The following is a 19,097-nucleotide window of genomic DNA, read 5'->3' on the forward strand; positions in this document are numbered from 1 at the left end:
ATGGTACAAGGTTGTCATTTGAACCTCTGCTTTTAACAAGGTATGGACAGGAGGATTACCTCCTGCTCATGCTTGGAAGGTTAATTTAATGGGTCGCAGCTGATGCTCTTGGAAGTCTTAGCTTTGCTGCTAAAGCTATATAGCAACTTGTCTTTCCTTGAAAAAAAATTCATTTGCAGAAATTGATATGATCTGCCCATCCTAGACATTAATCAAATATTGGTTATGTTGATCATTGTTTTGTTTTTGGTAGTTCGTATTTTCCTTCAATTCAACTTGAGGGTATAAGGAATTCAAGGAAAAAAGCAAAGAAATTGTTCGCCATTTGGTTGTTTCAACTTCAAGAGAGTTGACTGAAACATTAATTAGTGTCTAGGAAACATTTAGTATTGTCATAATTAAAGAAGTCAATCCAAAATTTTCCTCGAACTCTTGGGGTTGCGTGTGACAAACTTCTTTCTAGAAGAGCCAAAGTGCGCAAGGCTCTTATTATTTTTATTTATTTATTATTTTTTAGGTGCAAAAACTATTTGTTATTTTCATTGTAAAATAATGGCTTGGAAAACTTACTATTTTACTTAACTAAAAATAAGCATGCGTAATCAGAATTGATAAATTACATTAAGAATAGATACTATCTCATGGAAGCACTTCAAATGCAAACCTTTGTACAAAAGAGAAATTGATAAATCCATTCTTTGAGGATAAAAGAAGGAAAAATTAGAGAAAATACAAAATAGAAATTGATAAATGCCTTCTTTGAGGATAGAAGAAGGAAAAATTAAAGAAAAAAAAATGGAGAGGGAGAGAGAGGGAGGGAGAGATTAAGCAAACCACAAATTCCACCTTAGATCTAATTGTTATCCATCAAGTCCATAAATTAAGAAGAAAATATATAGTCCACCTCTTAATCTTTAGATCATAAACCTTGAAGGGAGACCTCTACAACTGCACCCTCCAATTAGAAGTACCTGTAACAAGAAACCAATTAAAACTAGCTCTAGTTCTTTCCGAATGTGTAACTTCTTTTCAGATGAATTCTTGAAAGAATTGGATTGAACCCTTTATCATGCTTGATGCCTTTAAACTGTAACGATGGTTATGTTCTTTGAAACTATTAATCTCAGAATATTTTTCTCATTTAGTTTACCCAAAAAGAAATTATATAACAATTAACAAGCCATTAGATCTAAGAATTTCCAAAACCTTACCCTTTTCCTGATCTTAATTTTGAAGTCTGGCTCCTTCCAGCTGAGTCTCGGGCTTCTCCTCAACAACTCTTTCCAAAGTCCCATCACTTTTATCACCTCTTTTCAGACCAAACCTCTGTTTCCACCTGCCTGAACTCTTCTGCAGCCTTGGCAACACATCCTTGAACCCATCATCATCATCATCCACAAGGAGCTCATCTCGCAGGGTCATCTTAGGCTTGGTGGGCAACAGCATCCCCTTGGAGAAGATCTCATCTGCAGAAGTCATATTGTTGTTTTTCACTGAGAATTCAAAGTCCGAAGACACTGGTGCTTCTCTGTAGTTGGTTTCATGCTTCTTGATGGGATGTTGGGTGTCTGCGAAATCATTGGAAAAGGAGATTCTAGGGCCCAGAGGAGAGGTATAGAGGTATGGTTGATCATTGTTGAACATGTTTAAGCATGCCATGAACATTCAAACCAGCACTCTAACTAAGCCTTCTTAAATAGTTGTTCCTTCTCCAAGCACATGCAGTCTCTCACAATTATATTGTAGGGGGCTTGTTTTATATGGCGTGCGAAGTTGGCATCTCATGTTACTTGGATTTGTCCCTTTGTGAGTCAAGTCTTACCCCCTCCTTTAAATGGGGGCACCAACAATTTGGCATAGTTGTGACTATATATATACATTGTCTTTATCGATGTATTTTTCTTCTTCCTCATCCTACTCTTCTAGCCCCTTTGATTTAAATTAATTCAAGGAATCTTGGTGCATGCATGAACTTGTCTTTGTTACATTGACGGAAACATAATAAACAGACTTTCACTCTTATTATGATCAGTTGATGCCATTTCAGATCCATCCACTCCTAAAAACTTTAATCTATTTCTCACTCTATAATGTGTGCCATGATTACACCTATGGTATTTAGATTGGAGACTATTTCTTTGTTACCTGCATGCAAAGAAAATTCATGAGATAGACAGAGGGTTGAGCTGGCTATAGAAATTTTAGTGATCTATATACAATCCTAATTTTTCATATCCTTCCCAAACTTCAGACTTTGGACTTGAGCCAATTTTAATATAATATAATAAAAACCAAGTGGTCTAAGTCTTACTGCCTCAGCCACAACAATGAAAAAAATAAAAAAAGAGTTTAAAACTTGGGATTCCCAGGGTTTCAGGTTCCTTCCACTCCCTGGAATAAAACACTGTTGATGCTCATTGCTCACATGGTTTATCCACATTTCTGCTGGTATCTAAATGGATTTTGGACATGTGGCAGATTCTCAAACTAACATTGACTAATCCCCAGAAGACATTGAACTAACTTCATGGGTTAATGGGGAAAAGCTAGGTTTAAGGGCATGGTCTCCCTCCTGTCTCCCATCTTCTTAGCATTAAACTTGTTTTTATCCTCTTTAGTCTTTCTTCACAAGACTTGGTTCACTGGCTCATTCTTCAAGGTTAGATCAGTGGTATACGGTATACCCCTTCATTTACTGAATTGGTTGCTCCCAGTGTCACCTAAAACTTGTCCTACTAAAGTCTCTTAGCATAATAGACATAGGGCTTACTTCATAGTACTAAATTACTAATGGACTCTCTTCCTATTGTCGAAGATACTGAATACAATCCTCAAGTTCTTAAAAGTAGCTTTCATCTGCATGTGTTTGTGTTCTCTAAAACGAAAGGAAAAAAAAAAAATTGACCAATTCGATTTTCAAGAATATGAGAAGCAGACCCTAGTGAATAGAAACAAATCATTTGAGCCGCCAAAATTTTTCACTCAAAGTCATCATCATGTTGTACAGAATCAGGAGACAATCTTTTCAGGGGTAATTGACTTCCAATAGAGAGTTTGGACTTTAATGTTACAGATGGTGTGCTTTTTGATGTTTTCATTGATTTTATACCTGCCAGCTGAAAAGGGTTGGAAGAGGATGATGATATGCTGGTGATTGAATCTCCTTTGTTAGAAACTGGTGGGGCTGACTGTTGATGTTTAGACGGAAACGTGGGTTTTTGGAGCAGTTTTCCCCTTTTGTCAGATTGGTTCTTATTTACTTCAACTCCCTGCATATTTGCCCGTACTTTTGATTCGACAGGTACAAGCTTCCCATCTACTTGGTTTGTGAAAACAAACGTGACCTACAGCAACATTAAGATCTGAGAGCTACTAAACAGCAGTTACAGCACTCACCAGTGCATTATGAAAAACAATAATCATAATAAAATATGTGGAATGCTCACTTTATCAAGGTTCTGCACCTTCCATTCTTATGGAAAGCATATTTCATGGTGTTGTACTTGTACCTCATTTTCATGGAAAGCAAATTGGCTTAACCTTATAAGATTTGAGTTCACAATGTATATCATGCTCTTTAATATCCTCCCTCATGTGCGGCCTCATACCCACATATGGAGAGACTCAAACAACCACAATCAACTTCTTCTGGGCCCACATGTGGGCTCAATGAATTGAGGAAATAAATATTATGTGGTAAGGTTCGAATACATGACCTCCCACCAAACAAGGAAGGATACCATGTTGAATAATCAGTTTCCTAGAAGTTTAAACTTGTAGGATTTGGGTTTACAATGTATATCATATGCTCTTTAACACAATAAAAAAAAAGGATCTTTGCACAAATATTGAATGTCAAACTTTATCAACTCAACAGTTATTCCTAGTGCTTCAATGGGTGCCAAAGCACATACTATGCATAAAATGCAAGAGGAAGTATGTCTAATGCTCTGGTGTTGTGTCCTAATAAACATGTCATATATTGGTTAAATATTGTCCTAAACCTAATCCTTTTCCCTTCGTAATGCTGGACTGGCCCCACTAGATGTGAAACTACATCTTCAACCAAACAACAATGGGCAGAAGACATATTATGAAAGTAGTGAAAACATTGTTTGTAATAAAAGCTTTTTAAAAATGAAATTAAGCAACCCTAAAATTGTTAGTTCAGGATTAGAAGATGTTTAACATGATTTTATGCATTTGCAGCTCTATATTTGCAATCCAATGGGACCCAGACACTAATCAAGTCTCGACAAACTTTGTAAATAAGTAAACCTCGGGAAAATATCTGAATCAGATATAAAACTTTTAACTGTTGACCCACCTCATCACCCGCTGAAGCTTGAAAGATAGCATCAGGCACTGATGTTGAGAAAAAATGATGCCCCCAACTTCCTAAATCCTCTTCCAAAGGAGTCCCCACCTGAAATAAGTCTCAGAGATGTGATAGATCAAATTAGATGTCTAGAAAGAAAGATGATGCTAGTACATCAAATTAGATTCTGACAAACCTGTTTCTCAGATCTTTTTAACTTATGCAAGCATCCAGTAATGCCTGCAAATCCACCGATATCATCACAATCCATTTGATAAGACTGACAACATTCATTTTTTGATTCAAAACCATCCTCCTCTCTCACGCTCTCAGGTCTTTCATCGTAATTTTGACAACGGTTGCAATTCATCTTTTTGTGAATTTCAGACCTACAGGAATCACATAGAAACAGGGTTAAAAGCATCAACTACCTCAATTAAAGTGAAACAGATTCAAGGCTTCATTGTTTCCATTCATTATAATAAAGCCATGGTTGAAGTAACAGATGCCATAAAAAAGGAAAGACTGACTGATAACTGTCTTATACTAAGGCCAAATCTTTCTGTAGTTTCTTAATAATTTTAGCAGACTATTTTATTATCATCAAATATCATCTGATCCGATACACATTAATGTTGTCTGCAATTTATTCTATTGCTGGTTAATGACAGCAAAGTCAATACTTAAAAACTCATTTTCCATAAGGCTGCAATCATTTCAGCAATGTTTATGCTGATGAAATTTGACTTAGGAAATACATATTACCTCACATTCTCATGAAATGAGAAGAGATCACGTAAATCTTCTGTTGAAAGAAAGTTACCCTGCAATAAGAATACTTTATTACCACAGAGTCAAGAGCAAACACTGAAGTTAAAGCATGGGGAAAAAAAAGCAGTAACACGATAACCTGTGTCTTAAGGCTGTCTTTTTGCTCCTGCTGAATTACTTTTTGAAGCCCTTCTTTTGACATTTGACGCTGGAATACCTATCAAAACATTTGAGAAGTTTCATCAAATGGAATCAAAAGCATATTGCTGATTGTAATCTTAAATTATCACATGAATGAAAGAAAAACTAGCAATTATATTAACTCAATTACTGGCACATCAAAACCTTTTCTTCGATCGTCCCAGTACTTAAAAATCTATAGATGTATACTCTCTTCTTTTGTCCATCCCTCCAGACTCTTGCAGCAGCCTACTTATTGGGTAAGACGAGAAATGAAGACAATCAGAATGTTATAACCTCAGAGAATGACATGCTTCTTTTCTAATTCATATTCAGATGCACATTGAGAGCATAAGAAGTTACTTGTTTATCATTGGCAGGATTCCAATCAGGATCAAACAAGACTAGTCGGTTTCCACCAATCAAATTGAGGCCACAACCACCAGCCTTGCTGCTCAAGAGAAACACAAACTCATCCTGCAAGAAGTGTGTTAAACATGCAGCAAAATGTGCCCAACAGGAGAGAGAAAAGAGGAGAGGGGATGGGAGGCAGGCTGAATAACCGATAATCATTAATCAGAAAAAGTTGCATTACCTTCAATGGGTCATTGAAACGGTTTACCAACTTCTGTCTTTTGTTGATTGATGTGGTGCCATCAAGTCTCAAGTATGGATATCTTCTCTCTCGACACAATTGAGCAAAAAGGTCCAATGTCTGGCAGATCACAGTTCATTTCATTTGCCTTAAAACATAAATAGATAAAATCCAAGTTTCTTCCATGGGTAAAAGGATTAATTGCAGTAATGATTAATTGAACAAGTTATGTTGCAATAGAAATTAGGCCATCGATGACTAGACAGGCATATTCTTGAACACTTATCAGCAAATTTGTTTAGCATAAATAGTCCAATATCATTCTAAAAAGCATTCCTGCAGGCACTCATCAATATAATTTTTTGTAGGTAAAACAAAAGTGTATATATAAAAAGGAGCAGGCACTCATCAATATTATTAACACAAAAATGAAATATTATCAGAGTTCCAATTAAACAGACTCGACTGAAGGTCTTGACTTTTTCATGCAGCAATAAATGCCAAGAAGAGCAAAACACTAACACAAATACATCTTTTTCCACCATTTAGGTTGGTTCATGAAAGGAATCACCAAATGAGACATCCAAAAATGGATCTGCAGTATCAGGGAAAAGAGTATTGCTAGGCTACTGGATGGTGCAAACCCAAAATAAACAATGCTTTGTAGCTTCCTACATCAGGTTGGCGCAATGACAATCTAGATAGTGTCATCCAACAGATCGAATCTTGACAAGGCACCAGAATGTTGCCTGAAGGCATGGCATTGATGCTGTTGTCAAGCTACACACTGTCTTCATACCAGATGAAGAAAAGATACTAATGCATGTAAAACGTCTGATTTACATTTCATACTTGATACTACTAAACTTTTTAGAGTAGCTAGATTCTTTATCTAAAACTACCTGAGTATAGTTTGAGACAAGGACAATTCGGTCATCTGTTTTCTGACGCAGATGGGCCAGCAATCGGGCTAAGACATGCATTTTCCCAGACAGTTCAACCCAAATCCCTTCACCACCTGTCCATGCTCCAGATCTAACACATAAAAACAGCAACCTGTGAGGTTGTAAATAATTTGAAAGGAAATATATAAACACAGCTTAACAAAAATTCTTACCTTCCAGAGAACATTTCTGGAGGGAAAAAGCGCATACAGTCTTCAAAACCTGATGTTCCCGGGTTTCCACTTTTTACAGTATCATAAATGAGCTACAAGATAGACCATTTTCAATGAGGACAGAAATAAGGTAACTTCTAAAGATTGTAAACATGATGATCATGAAACATAGAGATTGTAAAGAGTAATGAGCCTATATGTGTGAAAATCCAAAAATTGAGAAAACATTTTTAAGTTGACATAAAATAGCATCATAAATTGGTTTTCACACATATACAAAGAAATGTTGCCTTTACCTAGATAGTGTCCTCTATACAGCAGGTGCTTAGAGTTTTAACATAAATGACCCACTCTCCCTCTGTCATGTAATACAAGATCTGGTGAAATGCTATACATAGTGTTTCCAATTGTATAGATAACAAAATTTTCTGTTCAATCTTCTGATTATTCATGTCATTGAATGATCACCCAAACAGATTGGCTTCCATGCTTTTGAGTTTGATCATGAGAATTTTTTTTTTTTTGTCAAATTAGCATTTGACAACTCAAATACTTGTAAATATGGATACTACTAAATTGCTTTGTTCTCTATTTCTCTGTATGGAGTAACTATAAGAAACTTCACGGTCTTATTGATTAGAAAGCTTAACAATGATCTCCCATTATCATCTTCATGCTAAAGAAATTTAAAATTTTCTCTCCCAACACTCAAGCATCTCTTTAGTCATATTACCATGGCCTTTTGCATTTAGTAATTTCTCCCCCCAAAAGAAAATAAAAAAAAGTGTACCCAATTGGACCACAAGGTTTTTCTTATAGATGGCCAACATGCCAATCATATCAAATATGATTTCATCTTTAAAATTTATGAAAAGTCTGAACCAATCTTGAAAGTACACCAAGAAGGAAACAAAGATAAATGATGAGAGATTGTTTTAAGAATAACACAATAAAAAGTTTCAGCAGGACAGGTACTAAAATATAATAAAGAAAACTTTTAAACAACCACAGGGACGATCAAGGTTTAAAATTCCACCTGCATCAAATTACAACAATTCTCATAATCACCTTCCCAAAATATATATATATATATATATTTGTGTAGCTTGTATATATGTGCGTGTGTGTGTGTGTGTACAAATCATGATAATATCATATCTGAAATGGTGCAGTAGAAGGCATCAACAAGAAGGTCAATTGAGTTTCTAGGTGATTGCACCAGAGATCTGGGATTATATACCACCTTTATCAGGGTTGGGGAATTTAAGGTATGGAGAAGGACCTGCAGGAATACCTTATCATGTAGTCCATGGATGCCTTTGGACCACAAAATGATGTTTAAGATTAATACCATATTTTCTAACCTAAATAAATTACGAAGGAAAGAAGGCTGAGACTATCATTATCCAATTCATAATTAAAGAACACAGAGTACAAAATAAGTATCATTTTCAACAATCAACACTATAATTTTTCAACCCTCATGGTGTCTTATAAAATTAACAAAATAATAATTTTTATTCAAAGTACTAAATATTATACCCCACATTAAAAGAAACACCATATTGTTTAGAGAAATTCATCATATCTAAATGTATATTATAATTTTCTAGACATCTAAAAATCAAAATAAGAGAATAAACATCCTAGAGAAGTTTTGGGCATCATCATCAATCATCATTGAAATTAAAATTGTCATCACTTTCATCAAGACTAGGTTGATAACCCTCCATCTCATTATCACTATGATCGATAATAAAATATTTCATCTTATACTTTGTTTAATCTAATGTTAGATTAAATTAAATTACAATCCAAGTATGTTTAATCTTAACACATGGTCAAAGGCAACTGCCTCTATGCCTTGCACCTTATCTCAAGGTGACTACCTAGGCATCACCTTTTTGAAGCCACCTTGCCTGGGTCTTCAAGAGGTGACTTTTATCTACCTCACTTAGCCCGATGGCCTCAGCAACCCAGGCGATCGACCTTAGTAACACTGGCTTCAGCTAGTTATAACCTTAGTAATAACTGATGCTACTACTTTATTCTCCCTGATGAATGAAATGTTGAAGAAACATGAGTATCAAGTGTCATGTAAAAGACTTTGGATAAATCTCCAAAGCAAACCTATGGACAATTTCACACAAGAAGCTTCCCTCCATTTTAACTTATAACACAGATTAACCATGTCCTAATTTCTTGTAATTTGTATACAGGTCAAATCATGGCATTTTAAAGAGGTTTTTAACACCTTTAAGATGTGCATCTGGGTTTTGAGTTCTCTTATTCCAAAAACCTCTTAAATCAGAGAATAAAAACCTGTATGACTAATTATTACAACTGTGATGACAATTACTTTGTAGATTTTATTAGGTATAGATATCTGGTCCATAAACTGATTTTGCCTAATGTAGTTTATCTCAAGGAAAATACTATTCTCCACTGATATGTACCTTTGGATGATTGCAAAGCTTCTTAAGAGCGGTGATATAAGCCAAAATCTTTGACTGCTTCATTTCTTCATTAATTACCTTTTTAACCTGTTCAAAAGGGTAACAGGTAACAGGTTTCAGTAATATTTGCTTTGCACCAATCAGAAAAAGCCAATGCACATTTCAAAACATTCATGATAAATTAATATAAGCAAGAACCTACATTTTTAGAATGTATAAAATGGTTATACAGTTCTGATTGGAGAGGAGATAACCTGCAACAAACAACTTCAACTATCTGCAAATGAAAACAAAGTGATAGTAGATTTCAGTTAGCAAAACTCTTCAAATAACCACTGCTGTATTCCTATGTATAAAAGGTGAAAGTGATATTCAGAAGTTACCCAAAACCAAATTTTGAATTGATCAATGTGATTCACAATCTAGCACTTTTGGCTGACAGTGGTAGGGGAAGATCACATGGACAACAAGGTTATCTGCTAGAACTTTTAAAGTCTTCCTAGTTGGATAATAAAACATCAGTGACCTAGTTAACTATTATGGATCCAATATTTGTTTGTTATCTGGTCTGACTCAATCCTCTAAGAACCAACAGATTTTATTGTTTATTTTTAAACAAATGCCGCTAAGCAAGTAGCAATGCTTTTATTAATCTTTTACTTCCTCAATAAGGTTTAAGTACTTCATCTGCCAGCTTCTGACAACCCAATTGTATATTCATATTTATTATTGCATAGCAATTGCGAAAGGAATTCTAATATTTTGCATTTTGCCATATATAACATTTCATTTGATGTAACTCTCATTTTGGCCACTTCAAAACACACGCCACACTGCCTAAGTTTATGGTTTCTTGCTCAGTTTCTTAACATAAGTAACTCTGCATTTGAATCAAATTTTATTTATCAGCCTAACTAAGAATGTTCCTCAAACTAGAAAAATGATAAAAACAATAATCCTTGGTTAACCATACAAGGTTATAGCATTTTTAGTTAGTGACATATATTAGATGCTGCTGCTTAGGTAGCAAAAGCTTATGATACAAACTTCAGATATACTGTCAGACATGAGGAAAAATAATACAAAGAACTTCATTCATAATGCATTTAATCGGTCCAATACTTTTTCCGCTCACAACACATAAAGATCATCTTACTCGTATAAACATAATATTCATCCTACTGCAATGAGAGGTCCTCTTTTACAAGTAAATGCATTTGATTGGCAACTTAATAAGCTGATTCACCAGATATCACTTTGCATACCCTAAAAGACAAAAGCCCTAAATAATCACAAGGTAGGTTCAAATTTTGCACTTTTTGCACCCAAAATTGATAGTTGATTTGGAATGAAATCTTCCAATATATTTAGATATTATGAGATGGTTGAACTAATGGATACCTAGGTGGATATCTACCCTCACTGATGATTAATGTTAAAACTTAGGAAATTTTCTCATCTCAAAACAAATTTTGACCAATAAAGGCTTGAATGTGCTAGAAATCATGTGTTTAAAGAGGGTAATGATACCCCAGCTGGTTTCTTCTAGAGCTCTAAAGGCTTAAGACAAGGGGATCCCCTTTCACCCTATTCATTTGTTGTTGCTAAGGAGGCACTCAGATGGTTGGTAAAGAGGGCAGTGGAGGTTTTTTGATGGGTTTCCAAGTGAGGGGTAGGGGCGGAGAAGGAGTTAAAATTTTTCATTTGTTGTTTGTAGATGACACCCTTGTCTTCCGTGAAGCCTTTAAGGATCATATGACTTACTTAAGTTGGTTGCTTATATGGTTTGAGGTCATCTCGGGATTGAAAATTAATTTGGATAAGAGCAAGCTAATTCCAATGTGAGAGGTGAATGATATTGAAGATTTGGCTTTCGAGCTTGGTTGTAAGGTGGGAAGCCTTTCTTTCTCTTATTTGGGTCTCCCATTGAGTGCCCCGTTTAAATTTGTAACAGGGTGGAAGAGATGTTTTGGAAAAGGTTGGCTATGTGGAAAAGACGATACATCTCCAAAGCAAGGAGAATTACCCTGATTTGAAGTATCTTGTCTAATTTGCCTATTTACTTTATGTCATTGGTGTGTGTCCCAAGGTCGGTTAATTGAGGTTAGAGCGGATTTAGAAGGACTTTCTATGGGGTGATGGGGCTCTTGAGCGAAAACCACATCTAGTAAGATAGGATATTGTTGCTTAGACAAAAGGAAAAGAGGATTGGGTGTGAAGGATCTCTCCAGACTCAATAAGGCTCTATTGTGCAAATGGAACTAACACTTTGCTAATGAAAGGGGGGCCATTTGGAATCAAGTTATCAATGGGAAGTATAGGAAAGAAGAAAGGGGTGGTGTTTTAGGGAGGTGAAGGAGGGGTTTGGTGTTGCCTTCTAGAAAGTCATAAGGATTAACATTTTGTGAGTAGTAAGATCCATAGTTGTGAAAGGCGCGCCTAGGCTCCGGGCGGCACGCAAGGCGCTTGCCTCCGGCAAGGCGCGACGCGATCCACTAGTGCGCCTCGATCCCCTACCTACTTCTTCTTCTTCTTCTTCTTTTTCTCTTTCCCTTCTTCTCCAGTGTTGGGTTGCAAAGGGCAAAGAGAAGCCCTAATTTCTTTTTTTCTTTTTTGGGACCAAAACGACGTTGTTTGGTCCCTGTTCTTTTAAAAGAGCAGGGTTCAAAACGACGTCGTTTTGACCCTTTTTATTTTAAAAAGAACAGGACAAAACGATGCCGTTTTGGCCCTAATTTCCTTTCCAGCCCCCTTTTCTAGTTGTTTTCAACCCGACAACTCTTCCAAATTTTGCCCTAGCCTCAATCATGTAGTGGAGAAGTGAAGAAGACGAAGAAGAGGAAGAAAAATAGGAAAAAAAATAGAGAAAAAATAGGAGAAAAATTGAGGAAAATATATATATAAATTAGGGTGCGCCTCACTTCACTAAAACCCACGCCTTAGGTGCGCCTCAGGCTCCAGGACTACTTTGAGCCTTGGTGCGCCTTGAGCCTTTTAAAACTATGGTAGGATCTCCTTCTTGGTGGGCAATGGGTGGAGGGTCAAGTTTTGTAAGGATAAGTGGTGTAGGACTACATCTTTGGGTAGCTCTTTCCCATCCTTATTTGCCTTAGTAGTTTCTAAGGAGGCATGAGTGGACAATGTTTGGAATTCTTCTATTCAAGGGAGAAGGGGTTGAGTTCAATGATTGGGAGATAGGAAGTGTGGAGAGGTTTCCAGCGTGTTTGCATGGGTTGAGGTTGTATAGGGATGAGGAAGATAGGGTGTTTTGGACAAAGACAAAGAACAACAAGTTTAGAATAAAGTTGCTCAATACTGTTTGGAGCTGAAGACATCGGTTTCTTTTCCATCGATTATCATATAGAAGGCATGGGTGTAACCTAAAGTCAGTTTTTTTGCTTGGGAGGTGACATAGGGAAAAGTTTTAACTTTAGATCAAGTTCAAAAAGATGAAGGTCTTTAACAAATAGATACTTTCGTGGCCATATTGAGGAAGAATCCACAAACCATCTCCTTGTCCATTGTGTAAAGTCAAGGGTCTTATAGGAATTGCTTTTTGCCCTTTTTGCGGTGTCTTAGGTGCTGCCCTTATTGATTAGAGAGGCACTTATAGGTTGGCATGGTTCGTTCGTGAACAAAAAGCATAGGAAGGTTTGGAGAGCAAGTCCCTTATACTTATTTTGGACAATTTGGAAGGAAAGGAATAGAATTTCCTTTGATGGGGATGAGTTTTCACTCTAAAGTTTAAAAAGTTCTTTTGTTTGTTTTTTATGGCAGAAATTAAAATGTTTATAAACGATGTTCCAACAATTCGTTTTAGTTTTTCAATTGGTTGGGATCTTGTTGAGAATGGTGTTGCTTAAGCCATTCTTGTTTTGTAGCTTTGGCTTTTGATGGTGCCTATTGGTGATTGGTGTAGATGTTCTGTATTCTGTGGATCCCTCCTTTGGTGACCCTTTTCAGTATATTTATCTTCTTATCTATCAAAAAAGAAATCATGCATTTAAGAGACTAGGATAAGAAATATTTATTAGAGCAACAAACACAAAGAATAAAACATTTAGAAGAAACATTTGTTCTTTTTTCTTTTTAATTTTGAGACTTAGTATGATTTGTTTGATGAGGTGGCAAGACAATTGAGATTTTGAAAATAACACCAATATAAAGCTTCTCATCAAGTGATGAAAAAAAGAAAAAGAAAAAAAAAAACAAATGTTACAAATTTGTTTTGAGAATTAATTGCAAAGGACCTTAACCTAAAATTTTCTCAAATAATACTTTACATAAAGAGAGCAAAGAGGACCTAACCACTTTATCAAAACTCAGGAAACAACTGAAAAAAAACAATTATTAAAACAAAAGTGTGAGAATTTGTGTATCATGTGTGTACGAGTTTATGCATATGCACACTGACTGCCTTATTGTGGAAGAAATAAAATCCCATGTCGACTGACATGTAACGAAATTATCCAAGATTTAACAAATTATAGTGGTATACATCCGCACATCAATATAATTTCATACCTTTGGTGGGAGGTGATTTGATAATAATGCATTAGTCCTCCTCAATATGAACTGAAAACACATCCATGAGTTCATAGTGAGAAAACAAAAGACAATAAAATCACCTAGCTCGTAAGGAAAGCACATTTTTTAGAAAGGAATATTTATTCATCAATATGAATCAGAAGCCTATCTTTCCAATAACAACAAAGGCACAACTCTATCAAGGACATAGAGAAACATAGTTTTCATAATCCTACATCAACAAGATTACCTGGTTCACTGTTGAACTCAGTTCTGCAGATCGTTCCGCACCTAATTTCTTCTCTTCTTCAGCTGCAGTAGGTTCTCTTCCACAAATGATTGGTGTCTTTATAAATTTTATTTCATGATAGGACACATATCAAATTCAGAATAAATGTCAAAAGATTGAAAAGAAGAAAAATAACTTGTCACTGAAAACCATAGACAAAAAAATTGTAATTGCTCATAGATAAGAAAGATAAATTCTCAGATTACATACATTTAAATAAATATTAAAAAAATATCTATCACTGAAAATAATCTCAAATTCTAGAAAATCTCCTAGGATGGCCAATGAGGCAAGAACAAAAAATTAATTAAACAACAAAGTGAAAAAATAAATAATCGATCAAATGCTTAAATCCGCATTTCTCTATGTTTTGTTATGGATTAGGATGTACATAGATGGGAGTTCCCTAACCATGATAGATTTTATAGATTGGTTGGGGTCTTTGTGAAAAGGTTTTTGTTTTCTATTTACCCTGCATTTTTTCATTTTATGTCCATAGAAGACCTGTGTAGTTCAGTGCACTTTTTGTTAAGCATTGTTAATACATTTCTTTGCTTGCCTATCAAAAAACAAAAGTTTGAAAACATAAATAAGCCTACAAAATAGTATCAACAAAGGAAACCCCTTATACTCTGCAGTAATGAGTTGGAATGCAATTTATAATATTTATGGATATATTTATATTCACAAATTAGAATTCTGATGTTTTAGAGAAAAAGTGTAACCATCAGAGTTAGCTGTAATATATTTTATGCTTAGCTCGGAAGGTATTTAATTTATCAAAAGGATTATAGACATAAGCATAGCAACCACGGTATCCACCAACCAAAAGAAAAGGAGAAAACCCTCATAAGAAGATTCCCACAATGTTAAAAAATAATTACCACAAGGGATTCATATTACCTGCCCTAAGTAATGTCTAAAATACAAAGCAGTCAGCTTACCTCATAGTAACGACGGAAATATGTAGCATCGCCCAAGATTCCTGGATTAGTAAAGTTAACCATAGCAAAGAACTCTTCTAGGTCATTCTGCAGGAATTATTTTTTTTAAAAAAAAAATGAATTAATGAGAAAAAACTTGATAGCATGAGACATATCATGAATCATGAATACACGCCTCTCACCTGCATTGGAGTTCCTGACAATAAAATGCGACGCTTGCATGCCAGAGCAGCCAATGCCTGATCCAGGAAAGAAAAGGAATCCATGAACAAAACTCATAAAAAGGGAGATGAGACAACACATTGGGAAACCAAAAAAAAAAAAAAAATCACTTCTGAAAAACTAACCCGATTTGTTAATGTCTGGTCATTTTTCAGTCTGTGAGCCTCATCACATATGAGAAGGTCACAGGATCCACTGTGACTAAATTTTGAAGAATGCAAGCGAAATGTCTCATATGAAACAATCAGAACCTGCAACATAGTTCAGTTAGTGCATAATTCTATAAAATTACCAAAATAGTTGCATGGATTTACCTGTAAAGGGCTATGGGGACTTGTAAAACTATCAATTCCAAATACAACATCATCTCGGGTACTTTCACACAGAGCAACAAGTTGAACTCTTTCTCCAACCCACTTCTTAATTTCAGCCTCCCAGTTACTTACAAGACTAGTAGGAGTAACAATTATTGCCTTTTTAACCATTGGTTTCCCATCAACTCCCTGACGAAGAAGAGTATACAACAATGTGATTGATTGCAAAGTTTTTCCCAGGCTGCAAAAGTGTGACCAAGAACAGAATTTTTGAGAACAAGTTTAAGTACATAAAATAAAAGAACAGCAGACATAATGTAATGAGAAATACAGGGGAAAAAAGATATTTACCCCATATCATCAGCCAAAATGCACCCAGAAATATTAACAGTGCTAGATAACCCTGAAACACAATCAAACATGAACTGAACTCCCTCTCTGCAAGAAAAATTAGAGGACAGATTTTCATTAATTAAAAGAAAGTATAACTGAACGCGGGGGGGGGGAGATAATAAATTACTAATGTTCAGGTTTTTTCCTGATAAATAGTTGCCAAATCCAATTCCAACAATTCCAATCTACTTCAAAAGTTAAAACTGTAGTACAAGTAATAGATTAAAGAACTGGCAGACAAGAGGTCGCTGCTATTGATATAGTATATTAGTTCCAATAATGAATATATATAGCAACAAAACTTTTGCTACTTAACCATACAACCTATAACCTTTAGTGATGACATCAGACAACATTAGAGACATAAAAATTTAAATTGGTAAACATGATTACTTTCTAATTAGAAATATGTGCCATAGCATGAGTGGATTACCTCTGATGAGGTCGAAGGAAACGGACAAGCAATGGGTCCACCATTATTGGCATCAAATTATCTGCCTGCTCTTCAGATTCCTCAGGGTGCCACAACACCAAAGGGTCGATCCCTGCTGGCAGACTCACACTTTCCTCCAACACATCTTTCTCAGCAGCACTAGATATATTCACACAGTTGGTTATCAAAACCAAAGCTGGCCTTGAGGAGCCCCAAGGAACAAACCGTTTGCGAGCCCAAAGACGATGAACTAACTGGTCATTCCGATCATGGTAACCATTAGAGAATGGGGGTTTAAAGGGTTTTCTAGCAACAGCTGCCCCATCTGTCACTGAAAGAACTCGTGGAAGTAATGATTGTCTTCTTACAACAAGGTTACCTCTGGAAGATCACAAGGAAAATTCCATGACAACTTGTACAAATTCTAATCTAGGCTTAAAAAAAAAATGCTAATAGTAATTAACCAGCTTGACTAGGATTAGAGCCTTATATGGAATTGTATGCTGAACTTTCAAATCAACAGTTTGACTTCCTTCATTTATTAGTGAATTATTATCAAATTTAGGTTCCAATTTTACTAAAATCACTCTACAGTAATCAGGATTGAAATGCAATGTAATAACAATTCAAGATAGGACAGTGCTGATGAAAAGCCAATGTGAGCAGTGACCAACAAATTCAAACGTACCACATTGCAATAACAGCATAAAATTGAAATCGCATACTAAATTACCATCATAAGTTGACATTTACACTCCCTTTCAAATTGCCAACAAACATGCAAGAGAAGCTTAAAAGGAAAAGGACGTAAAATATCAAATCTAAATACTGCTATTCAACTCAATAGAGTTGAGTTGAGTTTCCCATTTTCCACATACAAAGCACCAAAAATAACAAGAGCCAAAATTCATTTTCTTTTCTTGCCCTCGGTTCCCCTAGTCGAAGCTAAAATAGTATACATTGAATAATCCTCATAGTAGGAAACATAAAACAAACCTTGCATTGCAAATTTCACGCAAAACCATACAACACTACGAGATTGAATACATAAATTTAAAACCCTAGATTGGAACGAAAAAACTGCTCTCGAATCGGCACAAAATCTAAGTTGTTCGGCAAATAAATTATACGGACCTCAAGAGAGCGTCGACATTCTGCGATTTCCTACCTTCATCGGACGTTGGCGATTTGACCGCCGATCGTTCTTCGTCGTCGTTCTCCTCCTCTTCCTCCTCTTCGCTTTCGCCAGCAAATTCGTCGCTGGAATCACTGGGATCGGACGACGAAGGAACTTCTTCGTCGTATTCTTCCATGGAAGACTTCTTCGTTCGTTTTACGGAGAGAGGTTCACTGTGAACTATCACTGTTCTCGCCAAACACAGAGCGGTGCCGTTTTTTAAAAATTAAAATCACCAAATTTGGCGGTAAATATGGCGGCTTGCTGGAGAAGCTAATTATTAATCGCAAAATTGTGCTTTCCTCCCCTGAAATATTTTATTATTACAAAAACATCCCCCTCCAATTTAGTTAACGTTGATTAGTGCCTAAATCACATTTTTAATTAATAAAAGATAAGCTTAGATACCAAGCTTTTTCATTGTTTCTCCTTTATACATAATTCTAATTTTTTTCATTTTACAATTTGACTTCAAATCAACTAAAACCTAATATTTAGGATTTTTTAATGACTTTAATAATTTAAAAATAAAAATATTAACTTAATCCGTAAGAAAAATAATAGACTAAAATCATATTAAAATGAGTCATAACTTTATTGTGTCTTTACTATATAATACACTATGCACTCAAACCTCATAAATCAACCCTTCACAACAATCAACACCAGGTAAATTCACTCGGTGTCATTAGTGATAGGATTTGAATAACACTTATTGAGACTACACTTCCTAGTATTTATCTTAACAAATTGGACTAATATGACAGGTAAACTCAATGCTATAATATTAATTTTTGATAATAATTCATAATTTAAAATTGATTTAATTAACTACATATTGAATTAAAACTAGTCCAAAATAATTTATTTGTAAATGAGTATTAAATAGGCACATTTTGTAAAAATAATTAAATTGTGTTTGTTTTTAAATTCACTTTAAATAAAATATTATTAACCATTATTGTTTTTAAATTATTATTTGTCATTTTTAATTAAAAAATCAATTATGCCTTTATAAAAATGTTAATATTCTTATTTTATAATATGTAGTAAAATACTATTATTTTTTAATAAAAATAAAATTTATGATTTTATTAGTAAAATAAACTATTAAAATTTTAATTTATATATAATTATAAAAATGATTTTATTTTTAATAAAACTTGAATGAAATTTAATTGACATTCTATAAATTAAATTTATACATATTTTACAAAATAAAAAAATAAAAAAAACTCAAATTTATTTATTCAAAGGATTTTTTTTCTTAAAAGCGTTTTTATCAAGCATCATTGATTTTAGAAAATACCAAAAAAATTAACTTAAAAATAAATTTTTAAAGCATGCCAAATGGCTGAGGT

The 19,097-nt window shown here is 34.8% G+C and overlaps 2 protein-coding genes across 2 annotated transcripts; both read right to left on the reverse strand.

The window, feature by feature from the left end:
* Positions 1–1,224: 1,224 nt before the first annotated feature.
* LOC117911636 lies at positions 1,225–1,659 on the reverse strand. The gene has a single exon (XM_034826038.1). The coding sequence runs from the start codon at positions 1,657–1,659 to the stop codon at positions 1,225–1,227; it is 435 nt and encodes a 144-aa protein (XP_034681929.1).
* Positions 1,660–2,942: 1,283 nt separating this feature from the next.
* LOC117911231 (protein CHROMATIN REMODELING 25) lies at positions 2,943–17,942 on the reverse strand. Its single transcript, XM_034825520.1, has 21 exons — positions 17,694–17,942; positions 16,560–16,940; positions 16,085–16,171; positions 15,734–15,974; positions 15,545–15,670; positions 15,380–15,436; positions 15,198–15,284; positions 14,215–14,310; positions 13,962–14,012; positions 9,640–9,714; positions 9,438–9,524; positions 6,982–7,073; positions 6,767–6,899; positions 5,865–5,984; positions 5,633–5,746; positions 5,435–5,518; positions 5,229–5,306; positions 5,084–5,142; positions 4,515–4,707; positions 4,328–4,426; positions 2,943–3,344 (listed from the first exon to the last, which is right to left on the reverse strand). The coding sequence occupies exons 1-21, from the start codon at positions 17,870–17,872 to the stop codon at positions 2,979–2,981; spliced, it is 2,805 nt and encodes a 934-aa protein (XP_034681411.1). The 5' UTR covers positions 17,873–17,942; the 3' UTR covers positions 2,943–2,978.
* Between the last annotated feature and the right edge of the window lie 1,155 nt (positions 17,943–19,097).

This window comes from Vitis riparia, chromosome 3, assembly GCF_004353265.1.
Source record: "Vitis riparia cultivar Riparia Gloire de Montpellier isolate 1030 chromosome 3, EGFV_Vit.rip_1.0, whole genome shotgun sequence".
In the NCBI taxonomy this organism is placed as follows: Eukaryota; Viridiplantae; Streptophyta; class Magnoliopsida; order Vitales; family Vitaceae; genus Vitis; species Vitis riparia.